General features: G+C 48.5%; 1 protein-coding gene across 1 annotated transcript; it reads left to right on the top strand.

Annotated features, from left to right (window-relative positions):
• The first annotated feature begins 8,950 nt into the window (after window positions 1-8,950).
• Cd70 (CD70 molecule) lies at window positions 8,951-11,923 on the top strand. The gene is made up of 3 exons (XM_047532385.1): window positions 8,951-9,376; window positions 10,021-10,054; window positions 11,457-11,923. Exons 1-3 carry the CDS (start codon window positions 9,254-9,256, stop codon window positions 11,840-11,842), a joined length of 543 nt encoding a protein of 180 aa, XP_047388341.1. The 5' UTR covers window positions 8,951-9,253; the 3' UTR covers window positions 11,843-11,923.
• Window positions 11,924-21,837: the final 9,914 nt, after the last annotated feature.

The following is a 21,837-nucleotide window of genomic DNA, read 5'->3' as shown; positions in this document are numbered from 1 at the left end:
AGCTGATATTTCCACAATGCCCTCAGATCCCAGGGAAATGAAGGAGGCAGAAGTTTCCAAGGGGGAGAACAAAAGGCAGCCCAAAGGCAGCCTGGTGCACCTTAGGCTTCCTTTAGGAGGAAAATTATCTTACTTCCTGTGTCCCCCCTGAGCCAGTCCCCTCAACTCCTCCTGCCTGGGCTCCTGACTCCCCTAACTTGGAAGAAGAAATGTAGTGAGGGAAGGAGGAAGTGAGTTTTCAAGGGTAGGGGAAGCAAGAGGAGGGAATTCTCTTCCCCCAGCCTCAGCTTACAGTCTACAGGTGGGGAGGTCCTGGTTTCAGAAAACATCAGACATCACACATGAGGTAGGTATTAGCTTTCTGTTACTATCATGAAATGCCTGAGATAATTAGCTGACAATGAGAGAAGGGTTATTTTGGCTCACTGTTTTGGAGATTCCAGTCCAAGACTGGAAAGATCCAACATTTTAGGCCTCTAAAGGGGGTGCATTGGCAAGGAGTGCATGGTGGAACAAATTACTCACCTTATAGCCAGGAAGCAAAGAGAGATAGGAGGTGGCCATGGACTCCAAAGACCTAAGGATCTCACATAAGGTCCAGTCTCCTAAAGGTCCACAGCACCTCCCAATGGCAATGCCCTGGGGACCAAGCCTTTCACACATGGATCCTTGGGGAACACTGGCAAGCCAACCACAGCAATGCGGTCAACCTCCAGCAGGACTGCAGTTTGTGGCACAGTCCATCAGTCTACACCCAGCTCAGCCGCCACGTGGGGAGGTCTAGGCTCTTGGTGTCCATGAGGCAAATCGGCTCTGCAGAATCAACCATGCTCCACAGCAATATTTTTAGAATGGCATTTGGTCAGGTGGAGAGGGGAAAGGAATTCAGGCAGACTGCGCAGAACAGCCAAACATCTAGAACGGGATAGGACAGGGTGGGGGCTAGAAGAGTCTACAAATGGAGCTCGTGGTGGAGTCAGAACTCAGTGGGGAGCGTATCATATAGTGATTAAGTCCCGAAGCTCATGCCCCATGCTTGGGATTTCTTAGAATGGGGGTTCGCTTGGGGTGCTGCCCGCCGAACTCCTAGACCTGGAATCTTAGGACTTTAGTAGCCAGGGGTCCCGGGGAGTGTATGCCGATTGCCTGGATCCTGCGGACTGTCGACCTGTCTGCCTGCCATAGCAGCAAAGGAAATTGTCCATCTCCACCTGCTTCTTCCAGTCCTTGAACCCCGGTTCAGGCTACTATCCTCCCTCATTTTCAAATAAAATTTTCCAGTTTCAGTGTCCAAAAACGTGTCCAAAATCAGCTGTGTAGACCGTGGTCCCCACCCCACACACACACACACTGTTGTGTGTGGTCTGTGGCGAGCTCTCAGGATATAGTCAGCAGTGGCTGCAGGGCGGTCATGGCTCGGTGGTGGAGTACTTACCCAGCAAGCACAGACCCTGGGTTCCATCCCCAGCCAGGGCAGAGTGGTCTGACTCACTGGTCCGGGGCACTCTCCCAATCCTACGCAGCTCAGTCTTTCTTACCCCTAGCTGTGACGTGGGGCCACCATCACAAAGCACCACAAATTAGGTGGCTTAAAACCACAGAAATGTCTCCTTTCTCTATTTTGGAAATCAGGCAGTCAGCAGCTCATTCTGCCTCTGAAGGATCTAGGGGAGGAGCCCCGGGCCCCCCAGCATCCAGTGGCTGTCAGCAACCCTTGCTTCCTCCGCTGTAGCTGCCTTGCTCCGAACTGCTTCTGTCTTCACGGGCCATCTTCCCGTGTGGTGTCTGTGCCGCTGCCTCTTCTCCTAAGGACACCAGTCCTTGGTCTTAGGGCCTGTGCTACTCCACCCTAACCTCCCTCTATCTGCAAAGACCCTCTTTCCAAATGAGGTGGTATTCTGAGGTTCCAGGTGGACTTGATTTGGGGAGGACACTATTCAACCCACAGCAGCCATCAAGGACAGAGGCCTGCTAGGTGAGGTGGGCATGCCTGTAATCCCAGCAGTGGGGAGGCTGAGACAGGAGGATGGAAAGTCCAAAGCCAGCCTCAGCACCTTAGCAAGATCCTGTCTCAAGATTAAAATAGTAGGTAGATCCAAGATGGCAAACTAGAGGGAGGTTGTGTTCCTTGTCGCTCCATAACTCGGGTTTCAAGCAGAGGATATCTGTTTCTTGGTGAGGCAGTTTTTGCAGCTTATCGATCCCCTGCTGTTTACTGCATTTGTCTACTGCAATCACCTGCAGTCTGCCAGCATATCAACACCTTTTTGAGTGCAGATTGCTCACTGTCTGGCGCCTACCATATGCCATTTGCAGGCCTCTTGCCTGTCCATCACCTGTCTTTCACCTACCCATCACCCACCGCCTGAGGTTCACCTCCCGATCATCTGACAGCAGTGAGCAAACTGACCGCAGACTGCCAGTGGAGCACCAGCTGCCTGCTGTTGCCTGGAAGTTCACTGTCACAGTACCTGCAGGTTTGGTTACACATGGCTGTCACCATTTTGAGACAACAGCCAGGACTTGTAGGACCCCTGGCCAGACTGACTGAGCCTTGTCTCCAGGACCCGTCAGCCCGACCCATCACTCCCTGCCTCGGGGGCCCTCACATCAACTGACTGCTCCCCGCCACCAGGATTCCACAACCAGGCTGACAACACACCACCTCCAGGACCCCTGCTCGACCACCTGCACCCCTCCTCCAGGACCTCCAACCGACCACATCCACACCCTGAGCTGCAGCTCCCCATTTGCCAACACATTTGGAAGCCAGAGCAGCCATCTTGGATTATCCTGGAAGCCGTATCTCCCATCTTTAGGTGGGGCAAATCCCATCCTGAGACGTCTGCTGGAGACTGGAAGCTCACTGTCAGGTACCTCTCATGCATCAGGCTACTGAACACTGGGAGATTTGAATACTATATGACTGTTATAGTGTAGATTTTCTTTCTTCTCCTTATTGAACAATTTTAAGTTTTTATTTCTTTACTTTTTTTGGCTCTCTTTTCCTTTTGTATACCTGTTCCCTCAGAGACTCTTTCTCCCTTTTTCCATGCTAAAAACCAACTTCCTTTGATTATACTCACACTCTTTCTGTGATCTAGGAATTCTATATATTCTTTTCTTATCCCATTAACAGTTACATCCTATACCCCTCTGCATCCTCTTTGTCCTCCATTAGAAACTGTAGACCTTATTGCAAATCTATTTGTTATACTGAAGATAATAATTGAAGTCATTCTATTTATTATGACAATATTGTTAACATCCTCATAGGGACTATTTGGTTTAGGGTTGCATACTGTCTGAACTGGGCATTGCTAATATTGGTCTACCCCTTAAAGTAAAGGTTTTGGAAACCTATAGGGCCACTATAAGCCTGTAGTGGGGAATCTGCAATACCCCAGATCTGCACTGCTAGAGGGGAAGATACATGAACAACATGAAAAACAAGGGAAGAAAATGATCCAAACAAATCTAGATTCTATATTAATAGAATCCAATGACAGTATGTTAGAAGAAATGTCAGAAAAGGACTTCAGATTATACATGATTAAGATGATTCATGAAGCAAAGGATGAGATAAGAGAGCAAATGCAGGCAATGAATGATCATACCAAGAAGCAGTTGAAAGAGTAACTGCAGGAAGCAAGCAAAAGATCGTTTCAACAAAGAGATAGAGATTCAAAAAAAAAAAAGAACAGAAATCCTTGAAATGAAAGAAACAATAAACCAAATAAAAAACTCAATGGAAAGTATCACCAAAAGACTAGACCACTTGGAAGACAGAACCTCAGACAATGAAGACAAAATATTTAATCTTGAAAATAAAGTTGCCCAAACAGAGAAGATGGTAAGGAATCATGACCAGAATCTCCAAGTACTATGGGACATCATGAAAAGACCAAATTTAAGAATTATCAGGATTGAAGAAGGCACATAGATACAAACCAAAGTAATGAACAACCTATTCAATGAAATAATATCAGAAAATTTCCCAAGCCTGAAGAATGAAATGGAAAATCAAATATGAGAGGATTACAGAACACCAAATGCACAAAATCACAACAGATTCACACCAAGGCACATTATAATGAAAATGCCTAACATACAAAATAAAGATAGGATTTTGAAGACTGCAAGAGAAAAGAATCAGATTACATACATATAGGGGGAAACCAATACAGATATCAGCAGATTTCTCAGCCAAGACTCTAAAAGCTATAAGGGCCTGGAACCACATATTTCAAGCTCTGAACGAACATGATTGCCAACCAAGAATCCTATACCCAGCAAAACTAACCTTCAGACTTGAAGATGAAATAAAATCCTTCCATGATAAACAGAAGTTAAAAGAATTTACAAATAGAAAGCCTGCACTACAGAATGTTCTCAACAAAATATTCCATGAGGAGGAAATGAAAAACAACAATGTAGGTCAGCAAAGGGAGGAACTACCCTAAAGGAAAATCCATTCAAAGGAGAAAACAAGTCAAGTTAAAAACCAAAATAAGCCCAAATGACCAGGAATACAAATCATATCTCAATAATAACCCTGAACATTAATGGCCTAAACTCATCAATCAAAAGACATAGACTGGCAGAATGGATTAAAAAGAAAGACCCAACAATATGCTGCCTGCAAGAGACTCATCTCATAGAAAAAGACATCCACAGACTAAAGGTGAAAGGATGGGAAAAAACCTACCACGCACACGGACTCAGTGAAAAAATGGGGGTTTCCGTCCTTATGTTACATAAAATGGACTTCAAGTCAAAGTTAGTCAGAAGGGATAAAGAAGGACTTTTCATACTGCTTAAGGGACCCACAAATCAGGAAGACATAACAATCATAAATATTTATGCCCCAAACAACGATGCATCCCTGTACATCAAACAAATCCTCCTCAATTCCAGGAATCAGATAGACCACAACACAATAATTCTGGGTGACTTTAACACACCACTGTCACCACTAGAAAGATCTTCCAAACAAAATCTAAACAAAGAAACCATAGAACTCAATAACATAAGCAATAACCTAGATTTGACAGACATATACAGAATATTCCATCCATCAATGAGCAAATTCACTTTCTTCTCAGCAGCACATGGATCCTTCTCAAAAATAGACCATATGTTATGCCACAAAGCAGCCCTTAGGAAATGCAAAAAAATAGAGATAGTGCCTTGTGTTCTATCAGATCATAATGGACTGAAAGTAGAAATCAATGACAAAATAAAAAACAGAAATTACTCCAACACCTGGAGACTAAATAATATACTATCGAATGAAGCATGGATAACAGAAAACATCAGGGAGGAGATAAAAAAAATCTTAGAGGTAAATGAGAACAATGATACAATATATCAAAATCTCTGGGACACTATGAAAGTGGCACTAAGAGGAAAATTCATTGCATGGAGCACATTCAAGAAAAGAATAAAAAGTCAACAACTAAATGACCTAACATTACAGCTCAAAGCCCTAAAAAAAGAAGAACAGAACAAAACCAAAAGTAGTAGAAGACAGGAAATAATTAGAATCAGAGCTGAAATCAATGAAATTGAAACAAAAGAAACAATTCAAAAAATTGACAAAACAAAACGTTGGTTCTTTGAAAAAGTAAACAAAATAGACAAACCCTTAGCCACACTAACAAAGAGAAGGAGAGAGAAAACTTAAATTACTAAAATTCGTGATGAAAAAGGAAATATCATGACAGACACCACTGAGATACAGAACATAATGAGAAGCTACTTTGAAAATCTGTATTCCAACAAAACAGAAAATACCAAAGACATCAACAAATTTCTAGAGACATATGCTGCAGCCAAACTGAACCAGGGGGACATACACAATTTAAACAGATCAATATCAAGCAATGAAATAGAAGAAGCCATCAAAAGTCTACCATCCAAGAAAAGCCCAGGACCAGATGGATTCTCAGCCGAGTTCTACAAGACCTTCAAAGAAGAACTCATTCCAATACTTCTCAAAATATTCCAGGAAATAGAACAGGAGGGAACCCTACCAAACTCATTCTATGAAGCTATTATCACCCTCATACCCAAACCAGGTAAAGACACATCAAGGAAAGAAAATTTTAGACCAATATCTTTGATGAATACAGATGCAAAGATCCTTAACAAAATATTGGTAAACCGTTTCCAAAAACATATTAAGAAGATAGTGCACCACAATCAAGTGGGGTTCATCCCAGGAATGCAAAGTTGCTTCAACATCTGTAAATCAATAAACGTAATCCATCATGTCAATAGACTTAAGGATAAGAATCATATGGTTATTTCAATTGACGCAGAAAATGCGTTCGACAAAATACAACAACCCTTCATGCTCAAAACACTAGGAAAAATAGGGATAGTAAGAACATACCTGAACATTGTAAAGGCTATTTATGCTAAGCCCATGGCCAACATCATTCTTAATGGAGAAAAAATGAAAGCGTTCCCTTTAAAAACGGGAACAAGACAGGGATGCCTTCTTTCACCACTTCTATTCAACATCGTCCTTGAAATACTAGCCAGAGCAATTAGACAGACTAAAGAAATTAAAGGGATACAAATAGGAAAAGAGGAACTCAAGCTGTCACTATTTGCTGATGACATGATTCTATATTTAGAGGATCCAAAAAACTCCTCCAGAAAACTTCTAGACCTCATCAATGAATTCAGCAAAATAGCAGGCTATAAAATCAACACAAATAAATCTAAAGCATTTTTATACATAAGCAATGAAACATCTGAAAGGGAAATGAGGAAAACAACTCCATTCTCAATAGCCTCAAAAAAAATAAAATAAAATAAAATACTTGGGAATCAATCTAACCAAAGAGGGGAAGGATCTCTACAATGAAAACTACAAAACACTGAAGAAAGAAATTGAGGAGGACCTTAGAAGATGGAAAGATCTCCCATGTTCTTGGATAGGCAGAATTAATATTATCAAAATGGTCATACTTCCAAAGGTGCTATACAGATTTAATGCAATTCCAGTTAAAATCCCTATGACATTTCTCATAGAAATAGAGCAAGCAATTATGAAATTCATCTGGAAGAACAAAAGACCCAGAATAGCCAAAGCAATCCTGGGCAGGAAGAGTGATGCAGGAGGTATCACTATACCAACCTTAAACTCTACTATAGAGCAATAGTAACAAAAACGGCATGGTACTGGCACCAAAATAGACAGGTAGACCAATGGTACAGGATAGAGGACACGGAGACATACCCACATAAGTACAGTAACCTCATACTAGACAAGGGTGCCAAAAATTTACAATGGAGAAAAGATAGCCTCTTCAACAAATAGTGCTGGGAAAATTGGAAATCCATATGCAGTAAAATGAAACTAAACCCCTATCTCTCACCCTGTACAAAACTCAACTCAAAATGGATCAAGGATCTAGGAATTAGACCTGAGACCTTTCACCAAATAGAAGAAAAAATAGGCCTGAATCTCTATCACGTTGGCTTAGGACCAGACTTCCTTAACAAGACCCCCATAGCACAAGAAATAAAAGCAAGAATCAATAAATGGGATAGATTCAAACTAACACAGGAAAAAATTAATAATGTGAAAAGAGAGCCTACAGAGTGGGAGAAAATCTTTTCCACACACACTTCAGACAGAGCACTCATCTCCAAAGTTTATAAAGAACTTAAAAAACTTTATACCCAAAATACAAAGAATCCAATCAATAAATGGGCTAAGGAATGGGCAGACACTTCACAGAAGAAGATATACTGTGATCAACAAATATATGAAAAAGTGTTCATCATCCCTAGTAATTAGAGAAATGCAAATTAAAACCACCCTAAGATTTCATCTAACTCCAATTAGAATGGTTATTATCTAGAACACAAGCAATAATAAGTGCTGGCGTGGATGTAGGGGAAAAGGCAGATTCGTACATTGCTGGTGGAGTTGCAAATTGGTTCAGCCACTCTGGAAAGCAATATGGAGATTCCTCAAAACTCTTGGAATGGACCCACCATTTGACCCAGCTATACCACGCCTCAGTTTATACCCAAAGGACTTAAAATCAGCATACTACAGTGATGTGGTCACATCAATGTTTATAGCTGCTCAATTCACAATAGCTAGATTGTGGAACTAACCAAGATGCCCTTCAATTGATGAATGGATAAAGAAACTGTGGTATATATACACAATGGAATATTACACAGCCATAAAGAAGAATAAAATTATGGCATTTGCTGGTAAATGGATGAAGTTGGAAAATATCATGCTAAGTGAAATAGGTCAAGCCCAAAAAATCAGAGGCTGAATATTTTCTCTGATAAGTGCATGACAATATATAACAAGGGGAGGTCATGGGGGGAAGAGAAGAATGAAGGAAATTTGGATGGTGTATAGGAAAAAGTGGTGGGAGGGTGTGGGGATGGAAAAACAGTAGAATGAAACAGACAGTATTACCCTATACATATGTATGATTGCATGAATGGTGTGAGTCTACATGGTGTACAACCATAGAAAGGAAAAGTTGTACCCCATTTGTGTACAATGAATCAAAACGTATCTGTAAAAAATAAAAAATATTTTAATAAAAAAGAAATTAAAATAATTATAATAATAAAAAAGAGGGCTGGGGATGTGGCTAAGTGGTTAAGAGAGTTCCTGGGCTCAATCCTCGGCACCAAAATAAAAACTAAAAATAGCCTGTGGCCTCCAAGAATGGCAAGGGGAGGAGAGCTTAAAATCCTGTGCGGAGCGTGGATGAGTCAACAGCGGGCACGCCCACTCACCCGCCTGGGCAAGTCAGCCTCCCGGTCCCACCTACAAGACTGGAAGGTGGACAGGAGTCTACGGAACACTTGGTGAACCCGGCCCAACCCTTGGAGGCTGGCTGTACCCCTGGCACCCGGCACCACGTCTGTGATGCACCGTGGCGATCTGTGAGCACCAGGCGGGGAGCCCGATGGGGAGCCCGATGGGAACCCGCACAGCGCTGCCCTCGGGCAGGGCAGGGCGTGGCGGGCAACTCCCCACCGCACTCCACGCCCCTCACACTCTGCCGGGAGTTAGGGGACGGCAGAAGTGGGAGGGGATTTCCCTGCCCGGTTGAGCAGATGAAGCTCTTCCCCTTGATCGGACATCCCCAGAGAGGTCCCCGGCAGGTTCAGGCAGGCAGAAGTTCGAGAGCTGGCGAGGTGGTCGAAGCTTCCTCCTCTTCTGGCCGCGCTCAGCGTCCCCTGGTCGTCCGCCGCGATGCCCGAGCCGCGCCGGCTCTGTAAGACCGTCCTGCTGGGCGGCGCTCTGCTCCTCCTGGTCGGGCTGGCGGCCTACTGCAGCCTGCAGCACCGACGGCAGCCGCAGCTCGAGGCTCCTGGGGTGAGTGGGGGCGGGAGAGCGGAGGGACCGTGCGCGGGAGCGCGAGCGGACAGACTCAGGACAGAGGAGACAAGATCCAGAGGAAACGGATTCAAAGAAGATCCCGGAGAGAAGAAAGAGTGGCGGAGTAGGGAGGCCCGGCAGCGCCCGGCTGCCCGGGAGGCAGCGCAGGGAGGCCCGGGAGGTGCGGGGCATCCCGGGTGGGAACGGTGCATCCGCCGGGCGCAGGGACCAGGGCTTGTTTCTGGTGTTTCCCCCGCGGACTGACTCAGCCTGCTAGGGGCTTCACAAAGCTGGCTTGGGGGCGGGGGCCGGGACAGGGGCGGCCAGGACTGGAAAGCCGGGGAGCCCGGTCCCGCCTGGCGCCGCGGGGGCCGCTGCGGTGGTGTGCGGGCCGCGCCTCCCTGGCCGGGGCTCCCGGAGCGCCACCGCGCAGTTCCAGGAAAACTAGGAAGTTCTTCTCAAGGTCGGGTCTTTAGTCTCCACGCCGTTCAAACCGACTTCCTCTTTAAGAGGTCTTTCAGAAATCACTCCTGTGCCCCGAGGGACGCGAGGTGGACGGGGAGGACTCCGGACTGAGGGGCGCGCCAAGCAGAAGCGCGTGGGCTTACGTCTGTCCTCTCTTTTCTGGTCTTTTCTTCCAGTGGGACGTAGCTGAGCTCCAGCTGAATCTCACAGGTAACTCAGGTAGAGTGTGTGTGCGGTGTGTGAGAGAGAGGGGAGGGACAGTAGAAGAGCCCCAGCCGGGCCCGGCCAGCGTCCCTGTCAAAATGTGTGCTCCTCACATTTTATCTCCTCCCTTGGAAAAAACTAAAAGGGCCACCCTAATCCTTGGAGCTGACCTTTCCTTCATTCTTTCCACCACCGTGAACTGAGCATCTCCAGGGGACAGACACCACTGTGGGTGAACAAAGCAGGCAAAGTCCCTGCTGCTATTACTAGGAGTGCCCCCCGCCCCCGCCAGCCACCCAGGGGGATGACAGTCAGCAAATGGCTCACTGCCCAGCACCCTCCCCAACACAGACAGACAGACAGACGGACAAGGAAAACACAACATTGGGGTGGAGTAGGACAGGCAGAGGACCTTTTGCAGGAAGATTAGGCAGGGTTGGGGGTGCTCTGCCAGGCGTCCTGTGGAGAACCTCTGCTCCTAGCCTCTCCCTAATCCCCTTCTGTCCCACAGCTCCTTCCAGACAAGGTTGGGTGCTGTGTGCCTCTTGTAATGGAGGGCACCTTCCCTCCTCTCTGCTCTGGCCTTTTGGCCTCTGGCCCCCTGGCTGCTACCTGTGGCTGTCTGCCTCCCTCCCTCCTCTAACTGACCTTGCAGTCCCTCTGGAGAGGGGCTGACACTGCCCTGAAGGGGCTCCAGGACATTTGGTCCTGGGCAGTGTGTCCTCATAGGATGCTTCCTGTTCCAGGAAGATGGGCTGTTGCTTAAGTGTCCACCCGGGGACCAGGTGTCCCTCTCACAGGAAGCTTGATAGGCAGGCACCCTGGTGGCTCTCCTCAGACCTGTGTCCAGTTCATGCCCCTCAAGAGGGCCCCTGTCTGGGAGCCTGGCCGGGAGGAGAGGGAGGCTCAGGTGTGAGTCAGGAGCAGTGAGATTGAGCGCGGTCCCCGTGGTACAGGCTGTTCAAGGTACAGGGGTCAGGGGACAAATCACACAGGCAGCATGTGGCTGTCTACACGAAGGTGGCCAGCTGGAGGTGGTCATGCCCGGCACAGATCTGAGGAAGTGGAGGAGGCAGAGGCCAGGACCCCATGTCACTCTGACGGAGCCCTGCTTCTGGCATGAGAACTCCAGCCCACACTGGACACAGAGGCAAGGCAGGCAGCACACAGGAGTCCCCAAGTCTCCCTCCTTCCCTCCCTGGCCCTCTCTCCGCTTCCTCTGTGGCCTCCATCTCTGCGCTTCCTCGTCTCTGTCTGCTCTTGCATCTCTGCTTCCCTCCCTCCGCCTTTCCCCTTTCCTTTCCCTACCCTCCTCCCTCTGCCCCCTCCCTCCCCTCCCTCCCACTCTCTATGCCTGGCACCTTGGTTCTCTAACCTCCACCTCCTGTCCCCTCACCCTCTGCCCCAGGTCCCCGGCTGGACCCCAGGCTGCCCTGGCAGGCCGGCCCGTCCTTGGGCCGCTCCTTCCTGCACGGACCAGAGCTGGTCAATGGGCAGCTGCGCATCCATCGTGAGGGCATCTACAGACTGCACATCCAGGTGACACTAGCCAACTGCTCCTCTGTGTGGACTACCGTGCCCCCCAAGGCCACGCTGACGGTGGGCATCTGCTCCCCAGCCACCCACAGTATCAGCCTGCTGCGCATGAATTTCCACCAGGGCTGCACTGTCGCCTCCCAGCGCCTGACACCCCTGGCCTATGGGGACACCCTCTGTTCCAACCTCACCATGCCTCTGCTCCCCTCCCGAAACGCTGATGAGACCTTCTTTGGCGTCCAGTGGGTGCACCCCTGACCAAGGCTCTTATTTTATCACTCATTTGTTTACTTCTGTTTTTCTTTTTGTTTTTGTTGTTGCTGCTGTTAGTTTTTTGGTTTTGGGTTTTTTTTTTTTTTTTTTGGTCTGGGCTGGGTGAGGGACCCAGGGTCCTACAGGATGCAAGGCAAGTACTCTATTTTATCCCTAACCCTTTTTATTTTATTTTGGGACACAGTCTCACCGACTGTCTCATTGCCTGTCCTCAAACTTACCATCTTCCTGCCTCAGCCTCCTGGGATTACAGGGGTGCACCCTTGGTCCCTGCTACAGTTCCTCCTTGACATGCCTGTTTAATGGACAGACAGCTTCCTGGGATGGAAGCTAGCTCACCAGTCCTGCTCACAGCTGTCCAGGGCATCAAAATCAAAGCAGTGCCACAGCATGTCACAGCCCAGAGGATTCTGGGGGGGAGGGGGGAGTACGGTTCTTGGAAAGAAAAAGTATATTAAATAGAAAGTAAGAAAATGTAAATAAAGTGTGGGCCTTGCTTGATCATATATCCACCTTGGTTCATTAACTGTAACAAAGGTATCAGACTAGTGGAAGATGCTGGCTTGGTCCTTTTGGGATGCTATAACAAAATACCCCAGCCTGGGTATTTTATAAACAATGTAAGCATGTTGCTCACAGTTCTGGAGGATGGAAGTCCAAGAGCAAGGTACCAGTGGATTCAGTGTCTGGTGTGGGATTCCTCTTTGCTTCAAAGGTGGCAGCTTCCTCTGTGTCCTCAGAAGGGACCAGGGCCTCCCCCAACCCCTTTCATAAGGACACAAGGGTGGAGTCCCATAACTTGGTCACTTCCCAAGGACTCCACCTATTCATGCCATTCTAACACAGGACTTCCGGAGGACACACATACCTAGGCCATAGTAGATGTTAGAAAGAGGAACCTCTGCACCCCAGGTCCATGGGAACCTTGCACATTCACTGATCAATTTTCCTGTGAATCTAAAACTGTTCTAAAAATGAAGGCTATTAATATTTTTTAAATAAATAAAAATGACCTCACTTCATGGAAGGATACCACAGCAGGTTTCAAAACCCAGTTGGGGCACTGGGTTTGTGAAACCAGAGCTTCCAGGGGATCTCCACAGTAGACACAAGAGGACAAGACCAGATATGAGCCAGAAGCTTCCTCTTGTGTGCATGCTTGTGAAGGGAGACATTGTTTACAAAAGGCAGCCTGCTGTTGACTGGTGATTGACACACAAAATGTGGTCCCCCCACACCATGGACTATGACACAACTTTGAGGAGGAAGGAGATTCTGACACCTGCCGTGATGTGAATGAGCCCTGAGGACATTATGCTCCGTGAAATAGACAGATCTTGCCTGACCCCGTTCACAGGAGGTCCCTAGAGTCATCAGATCCACAGAGAAAGAAAGTAGAATGCTGGGGCTGGGGGCTGGGGAGTTCATGTTTAGTGGGGACAGAGTTTCAGCTGGGGAAATGGAAAGTTCTGGGGTTAGGTGGTGATAACGGTTACACAACCCTGTGACTGTGTTTCATGCTGCTGGACGACATTCCATGGTTGCCACATAAAAAAATTAAATTATGATAAAACAAAAATGGAAGGTTTCCAACTTACCGTCTTCCACCCCTACTCCACCCAGCGGAGAGAGGGGAGGGCTGGGTAGGGAACCAAGAGCTTAGAGAATGCTGGGTGCCTGAGAAAGGGTCCCTCAAGCCTTTCCGACAGGAATTCCAGGGGGCTGTAGAGAAGCATCCAAGAGCAGCACCATCCCACCGTGTGGGGCAGGAGGGAAGCCCAGGAATGGTCCAGGGTCCGAGGTGACCCAGGATAGCCTTGCGGAACCCACCCACCACAGAGCCAGCGACAACCTGGGGGCTGTGGCTTGGGAGCAGCTGAGTCTCTAGGGGACGGGGTTTCTGGCCCTCTCGTTCAGCATGAATTAGGCGACTCCTTTGCATGACTCATAATGGACATATGGACTAAAAAGCTGCTCTAATCTTATGCCACACCCTTTTTGTTCAACAACCTGTCATTCATTCCTTGTCCCAGAGACATCTTGTGAATTTGCACAGGCCCATCCAGGACCCGTGCCCCAGCTTCCCCGCTGTCCACGCTAACCTGTGACCTTTGCATGTGGGTACGTTTCCCTTGAAGCATTTCCAGAATTCTCCCAAAAGACTCCCCTGTTGGTGTTTCCTTCTTTCCTTCCTTTCCCTCTTTCTTTCTCCTTCTCTTTCTCTTTCCTTTTTTCTTTCTTTCCATATTTAGTTTTTATTGAAAAAGTATTCAAATAAACTATTACCTGTTCTTTTACAACATGTAATTAAATAGAAAACTTTGGCCCCTTACTCTCTCTGAGAAAAAAAAAATTTTTATCAATGACTGCTTTACATAGCTTTCCAAGAATTGGCTATTAGCTGCGGATGACATCCTCCAAGGGCATTCTCCAGGGGGCCTGGGGTTCAGCAGTGCTTTTCTCCCCAACTTTTTGGAGGAATGTGTTACTTGCCATCATGTGGCTGGATCTGTGGACCCAGGAACTTCTGTGGGTGCATCTGCTTCTTGCTAACCTTTTGTCACCTCTACTGAGCTGCCTGTACTCCCGCCCCCTCGGCCTCGCCTGCAGGGGATTCCTAGAAGTGGAATTGCTGAGTCAAGGAGGTGGGTGTTTGTAATTTGGAGGTTACTGCACGAGGGCAAGGGCTGGGAATGCAGAGCAGGGCTCGTTGGAGATGTGGCCTCTTAGGGTTCCTTTGTGTCGCTGCTGTTCAAGTGGAACACTTTCCTCCCAGACACTCGGGTAGCCTGAGGCCTTTGTATTTCGCTTTCTGTAAATCCACAGGTGTGCACTTTTTTGGGTGTGGGGATGGAACCAGCGCCTTGCACAAGCTCAGCAGATGACCTGCCACTGAGCAGCATCCCAGCCCTAGGATTTTTTTAAATGGAAATGAAAATGTACGTGACATAAAATCAACCCTTTTAGGATGGACGACTCCGCAGCGTTTGGTCACCCATCACATACTCCAGCAGTACCTCTCTGTCTAGTTCCAAGCATTTGCTGGCTCCCAGAGGAAGCTCCGAGGCCACCAGCGGAGGATACCCACTCCCACTCCCGGCCGCCGCCACCCATCCGCTCCCATCTGCACATGTGCCGGAGCCTTCGCCTGCTCTGGTCCCTCCTCTCAACCACATGGTTTTGCTTTTACTTAGCCAGTGTTTTCAAGCATGGATACAACGTTCAAAGCAGCGAGCACCCTTCACAACAGCTTCCTATCCGTTTGCGCTGACACATAGTGTCCTCCAGGTTCACCCAGGTGGCCACACCTGGTGCAATTTCATTCTTGTTTGTGGATGAATAAAACTCCATTGTGTATCACATTTTCTTTATCCATTCTTCTGTTGATGAACACTCAGGTTGATTCCATGACTTGTTTAAACAAAATTCTCATTCTATTTAGATTGAAATAAACTACATGAAACTGACTTTCTTCACCAAAAATGACAGCAATAGGTTTTGTATTATTTCTAGATAAACCACAAAATATTTATCTTGTAGACTTTCCAGGTTTTACTTATAAATCAAGAACCGAAGGATGTGGAAAATCATGTCCCCTAGAAAGGACAATGGGCCCTGTTAGCACAAAAAGACCCGGAAGGACGCAAACCTCACGAATCATCTCAGCTGTTTATTCAGGGGAATGAAATGGCGCCTGTGGACCCACTTTCCTGGTGGAAAATGAGCCAATGAACAAAGAAAGGGACTGGGTTTATATAGGTTATTTTGAGGGACAGTCTAGTGAACACATATCCGTTTCCTTGGGCACTCAGGATTTGAGTTTTTTGATCAGGATCTGTGGGCGGTGTCTGGAGAGGGCTCACTCTGGAGGAGATGGACGCCTCCTGGAGTTGATACACACCCCCTCCTGCCTGCAGCCAGCGTCTGGGAGATTAAAGCCGTCAATGCATGGCTTCATTTTTATTCCCTTTTCCTCAGGTTTCATTATCAAGATTTCTCCTTCTCCATATCTATTAGGCCCAAGCATGATCAATTATCTGTGTATGTTTTCCATATTATCCATAATTGTTTCTCCGGTTGCTCAAGGCCTCTCTCCCTGCCACAGCCCAAATTTCTCCTGCTATGACTCAGCCAAAATTTACATGCTCACCAAAAGCCTGCCAAAAGCAGCTGTCTCCTCCCATGAACTGGCTCTGCTAAGGACCTACCTAATTCTGACCTCCGATGAAGCCCCCCGCCATTTTCTACCCCAAAAATGCCTGATTGATTGATTGTGCTGCTTAATGAAAGGCCTTGCTGGTCTGAGGAGGTCTGCTCCCGTTTTGGTCATTTTTGCTTACATTCTGGTTCCCGATCTGGGTCAGGAGTAAGGTGACATTTACCCTTCCCTGTCCTGCCGAGCCTCTTCCCTCACAGCCATGTTAATTGGTTGGTGAGACCTGGGAAGTGACCATTGATCGTCCAGCACCCCCGTGGTTCTCTGAGGTCGGGGAAGCCCCCAGCCAAGGCAGCAGCTGAATTCTCAGACTGGTCCCTGCTTCCCTCCCGCCCTCTAGGAGCCCATTCACCCCTCCACAGTCCACTGGCTAAACAGCAGCCAACTGGCAACCTGAAACTGACCCCATCTTGGGGCTAGGATTTTGCTGCCTTATTCCTATGTGGACAGAGCAAGGATCTATAGCGGGTCCTTCACTGGTGTTGGAGGCTCCTCCTTCTAGCCCCCTACCCTCCCAAGCCCTCCTTCCGTTACACCCTGAAGACCTCCAGATCAGAGATCCATTTCTGTCATTTTGTTCCTGCTCATCCTTCTGGGAGGTAAGACCCCTTCTGGTCTCTCACAGAAGGACCCTGCCCAAGACCCCTGCCTCTGGTTTGTCTGGACCCCGGGGGCCCCCACCCTTAAGATTGTAGGGGGGATGCCCTCCCATTCTTTGGTGGAATCTGTGCCAGAGATATTGAGGCACAACCTGAGCTCCATCACCACCCAAACCTCTCCAACATGGGAGCTACCCAGCCCATTCCACAGGATCCCCCTTAGGTTGGATCATAAAAAACTGTAAGACCCTTCACTTCCAAACCGGCCTTAAAAACTAAACAACTCATTAGCTTAGTACTCAGATCTGGCCACAGTACAAAACAACTCATTAGCTTAGTACTCAGATCTGGCCACAGTACAAAACAACTCATTAGCTTAGTACTCAGATCTGGCCACAGTACAAAACAACTCATTAGGCTTAGTACTCAGATCTGGCCACAGTACAAATTAGACAATCTGAATTGATGGCTCAAATTTGGGACCTTTGATCAAAAACTTCTCCAAGACTTAGACAATTTCCTCCAGAAATGGCAGATGGTCTGAGGCTCCCTACCTCCGAGCCTTCCTCTGCCTTGGCTCAGAGTCTCCCTGTGCAGCCCTGTCTGCACTACAGCCTATTCTTGCTGACTCACAACTCTCCTCCTCCTTCACAGCCCCCAAAGCAGCAGATGAACCCCCTCCTCACAGACCCCAGGGCCCCTCTACACCCTCCTTCAATCCTCCTCCTCAAACCACCTCGGCCCCTTTGTCTGACCCCCTACCCAAACCCCACACCCATGTTCCCCTCGCCCTTGCCGTCACCTCCTCTCGCACGTTCTAAAACTCTTCTTCCAAACACACGTGACCCCTTCAGGAGGTGACTGGGGATGAAGGGACGATCTGAGTCCATGTTCCCATTCCTGTGACAGATGTGTCCCAAACTGAAGACAGACTAGGCTCATTTTCTGAAAATCCTACTAAGTTTAGAAAAGAGTTCATACCTCTGACCCAGACTGACCACCTTACTTGGGCAGATGTTTACCATACTCTCATCTCCACTCTGGCCCCCAGTGGAAGTGCCCGTGTTTGGCAGGCGGCTAGAAGGCAAGCTGACCTCCTCCATACCCAAACCCATACCAATTCCGCAGCAGATACTGCCCTCCCCGTGGCTGAACCCAATCGGACATGCCAACCCCAAGACCCGGGGTCACTAAATTCCAACACATGATTACCTGCTTCCTTGAGGGCCTGATTAAAAAAACCTCTTGTACTCAGGTGAACTATGACATGATTAGGGAGATGACTCAAGGCCCCATGAGAACCTAGTACCAAATACAGCACCCTAGACCGAGGTCTCCTGCCAGTACCCCCAGCTCCATGCCCAATTCACTGGTGGATCTGTACCCGATAGCCATAAAAATCTCAGCTAGGAAAGGCTCCCCAGCCTCCTCAGACACCCCTCCCCTCGGTACAACCCTCTCTCCCAGCCCCACACACTGAGTTACTGGAGTGAGGGGCCCAGACTCCACTGCCCCATTGCCCAGCTGGCACATCCAAGGACCTCGGGTTACAGGGAGGGTGAACAGTCACACAGTCTTGTTGGTGGCTGACGGTGAGGTGAGCCTTTCCCTTCTGACAAAATGGCATGGACCCACTTTCAAAGCAAGTACCCCCATGGGAGTCTCTGGAGCCCCTCTGTACCCATTAGGGACTCCGCCCCTTTTCTGTACATTTGGATCCTTCTCACCATTCACTCCTTCACTATCATGCCACATGGCCCTGTCCCCGCACTGGGCCGAGATTGCCTCCATAAAGCAAGCTTCTGTCTCCGTTCCCCCTTTACAACCCACCAGCCCTGTTCAGGACTCTCCGGCCGGACCTACGCCCCGCCCCCAGCCTCCTGATCACCCCTTACTCGCCGGAATCAACCGCACCCCGTGGGACACCTCTCCACCCCCGATTCAAATCCAGCTAAAAGACCCCACTGGCTGTGTGACCCTCCCTCAACGTCCTCTCACTTCCTTAGCTCTGACGGGGTTGAAGCCCATTATCTCCCGTTAATTACAGGCTCACCTTCTCACACCAACCCACTGCCCCACCCCCTCCTCAGGGTCCAAAAAACCAATGGCCAATTCCTGCCAGTACAGGACCTCGGAAAAGTCAGTGAGGCTATTATCCCCACCTGTCCTGAAGTTCCCGACCCTATACCTTTCTATCTAAAATCCCCCCTACCACCCATTTCTCAGGGCTGGACCTGAAAGATGCCTTCTTCACTCTCTCCCTCCATCCGGCCTCAGGCCCACTTTTCGCCTTTACCTGGACTGACCCAGACACTGATTCCTCTCAGCAGCTCACCTGGACTCTTCTCCCATAAGACTCCCGAGATCGCCCACACCGCTCTGGCCAGGCCCTCCAAGGTGACCTGGGCACTCTAAATGTATCCCCCAGGCATCTCATACAGATCTCCTGCTCTGCAGCCCTCAACAGAACTCTCCAAATCGTCCTTCCCGACTCCCTGGCCTCCTGGGGTACCGGCTCTCTCGATCCAAAGCCAGCTCTGCTCCCCTCAGGTGCAGTGTTCAGGCATGCTCTTAACCCCACCCCGTACCATTCCCCCAGAAAGACTTCAGGCTCTGAAGCCGATTCCTTCACCTCCCCCCAAAAGAGAGAGGCTCTCCCTCGCAGGCCTTTTCCATTACTTCTGTATCTGGATCCCAAAATTCTCTTATAGCTAAGCCCCTATAGGAAGCCTCGGATCTGTCTGGGCCTCTTCGGCCTCCCTGCTCCTTTTCCTCCACCATTTCCATTCTTCAAAACTCTCTTCTCAAATCCTCGACTCTTCATCTACCAAACCCTCCAAGCCTTCGTTCCTGTCCGTCCACTCAGAACATGGACAAGCCCTAGGAGGCCTTTACCAAAGGCAGGGGATACCCCCACCCCACTGCTTTCCTGCCAAACCACTGGGCTCGGCCTATCAGGGCTGGCCCCAATGCCTCAAGATTTTGCCACAGCAGCCCTCCTTGTCACTGAAGCCTGCAGATTGACCCTGCATCGGGCTATCACTGTCCTTACCTGCACCCCCTCTCAGATCCCCTCAGTCATCCTCGTCCCTCTCCCTCCCCCAGCCAGAATCCAGTTACTGCCCGCAGGCCTCCTGGGTCCCCGGACTACCTTCCAGCAAGACTCCTCCCTAAACCCTGCCACTCTTCCCCCACCGCCCCCAACCCCCGCAAAAACTCCTTCTGCCCCTGCAGTTATGCATTCCTGTCCTGACGTCCTCAACCTCCTAATAAATCCCTCTTCACATATGATTGACCAGCCACTCCGACACCCCAGGGTGGTTCTTAGATAGGAGCTCCCCAAAACATCCCCTTACCTCACAGGCTCTGCTATAACCCAAGGTGAAATTACTGCAAATCCCCCTTCACCCTGACCCACATCATTGAAGCCTCCTCCTTACCCCCAGACACAACCCTCCCCAGAGGCTGAACTGGTAGCCCTCGCTAGAGAGCTATGACTAGCCGAAGACAAACAATCAACATCTTCACCGAGTCCAAATACACCTCAGACATTATGCACTCTACCATTCCTCACTCAGAAAGGAATACCTATCCTCAATGCCATTTACTTACAACCTGCTGGAGGCTGCTCTCTGACCCTCAGGCAGCCAGCATCCTCCACAGTGGAGGCCAGCAAGCCAATCAACAAGATGCATTTCCCTAGGAAATAATGAGGCTGACCCACTGGCCAAACAAGCTGCTCTCTCTGGCCACCACTCTAAGCCATGGCGAACTCCTAACCCAGCCTTACACTCCATTCCCACGAAACTCCCCCCCCCATGAAAAAAAAGCTCTAGTATCCCACCTGCACATTGGTTCCATCCTGATCCTCGCTCCCTTCAGCTATTTCTAAAGAATTCCTTAAACCTATCTGCTCCACATTTACAGTCTCACCAACCAATTTCTCAATCTTGCATTACTTGTCTCAAGGCTGATCCCAGCTCCTAAGTGAGACACTCCCCATTCCCCACACACAAGCCAGGGGACCCTTCCTGCCATGGACTGGCAACCTGATTCACCCAAACACTCCCTATAAGAAAAACCAGGGACCTGCAGGTTTGATTACATGTGGCTGCCACCTTTTTGAGACAACAGCCAGGCCCCATAGGACCCGTGGCCAGACTGACTGAGCCCCGTCTCCAGGATCCCTCAGCCTGACCGATCACTCCCTGCCTCTGGGGCCCTCACATCGACTGACTACTCCCTGCCACCAGGACCCCCAGACCAACTGACTGCGCCCTATCACCGGGATCCCAGACCAACTGAATGCACCCGGCCTCCAGGATCCCACAACCACACCAAACACACTGGGCCTCCAGGACCCATGCCAGACCAATCGCATCCCACCTCCAGGACCTCCAGCTGATCACGGCCACACCCTGAACTGCAGCTCCCCATTTGCCAACACATTTGGAAACCAGAGCGGCCATCTTGGATAATCCTGGAAGCCATAGCTCTGATCTTTAGTTGGGGCAAAACCCATCCTGAGACGCCTGCTGGAGTCTTGAAGCTCATTGTCAGGTACCTCTCATGCATCAGGCTACTGAACACTGGGAGGTTTTATTAGTATATGACTGTTATACTGTAGATTTTCTTTTTTCTCCTTTTTAAAAATTTAAGTTTTTATTTCTTTACTTTTCTTGCTCTCTTTTCCCTTTGTTTACCTGTTCCCTCAGAGTCTCTTTCTCCCTTTTTTTATGCTAATATCCAATTTCTTTTGATTACACTCTCACCTTTCTATTTTCTAGAACTTCTGTATATTCTTTTCTTATCCCATTAACAGCCACACTCTACATCCCTCTGCATCCTCTTTGTCCTCCATTAGAAACTGCAGACCTTATTGCAAACCTGTTTGTTTTACTAAAGATAATATTTGAACTCATTCTGTTTACTATGACAATTTTGTTATTGTCCCCATAGGGGCTAGTTGGTCTAGGATTGCATAGTGTCTGATTTGGGCACTGCTAATATTGATCTCCCCTTAAAGAAAAGGTTTTGGAAACCTATAGGGTCACTATAAGCCTATAGGGGGAAATCTGCAATACCCCAGATCTGCACTGTTAGAGGGGAAGATACATGAACAACATGAAAAAACAAGGGAAGAAAATGATCCAAACAAATCTAGA

Source organism: Sciurus carolinensis, chromosome 17 (genome assembly GCF_902686445.1).
Source record: "Sciurus carolinensis chromosome 17, mSciCar1.2, whole genome shotgun sequence".
NCBI lineage: Eukaryota > Metazoa > Chordata > Mammalia > Rodentia > Sciuridae > Sciurus > Sciurus carolinensis.
The sequence above is the reverse complement of the archived record's forward strand: the minus strand, read 5'-3'. Positions and strand labels throughout refer to the sequence as shown.

Bases quoted from the DNA above. Each gene is read 5' to 3' on its own strand.
- Cd70 (XM_047532385.1), top strand. From the start codon at position 9,254: ATGCCCGAGCCGCGCCGGCTCTGTAAGACCGTCCTGCTGGGCGGCGCT. The intron at 9,377-10,020 runs GTGAGTGGGGGC...CTTTTCTTCCAG, and splicing joins CGCAGCTCGAGGCTCCTGGG to TGGGACGTAGCTGAGCTCCA. The intron at 10,055-11,456 runs GTAACTCAGGTA...CCTCTGCCCCAG, and splicing joins GCTCCAGCTGAATCTCACAG to GTCCCCGGCTGGACCCCAGG.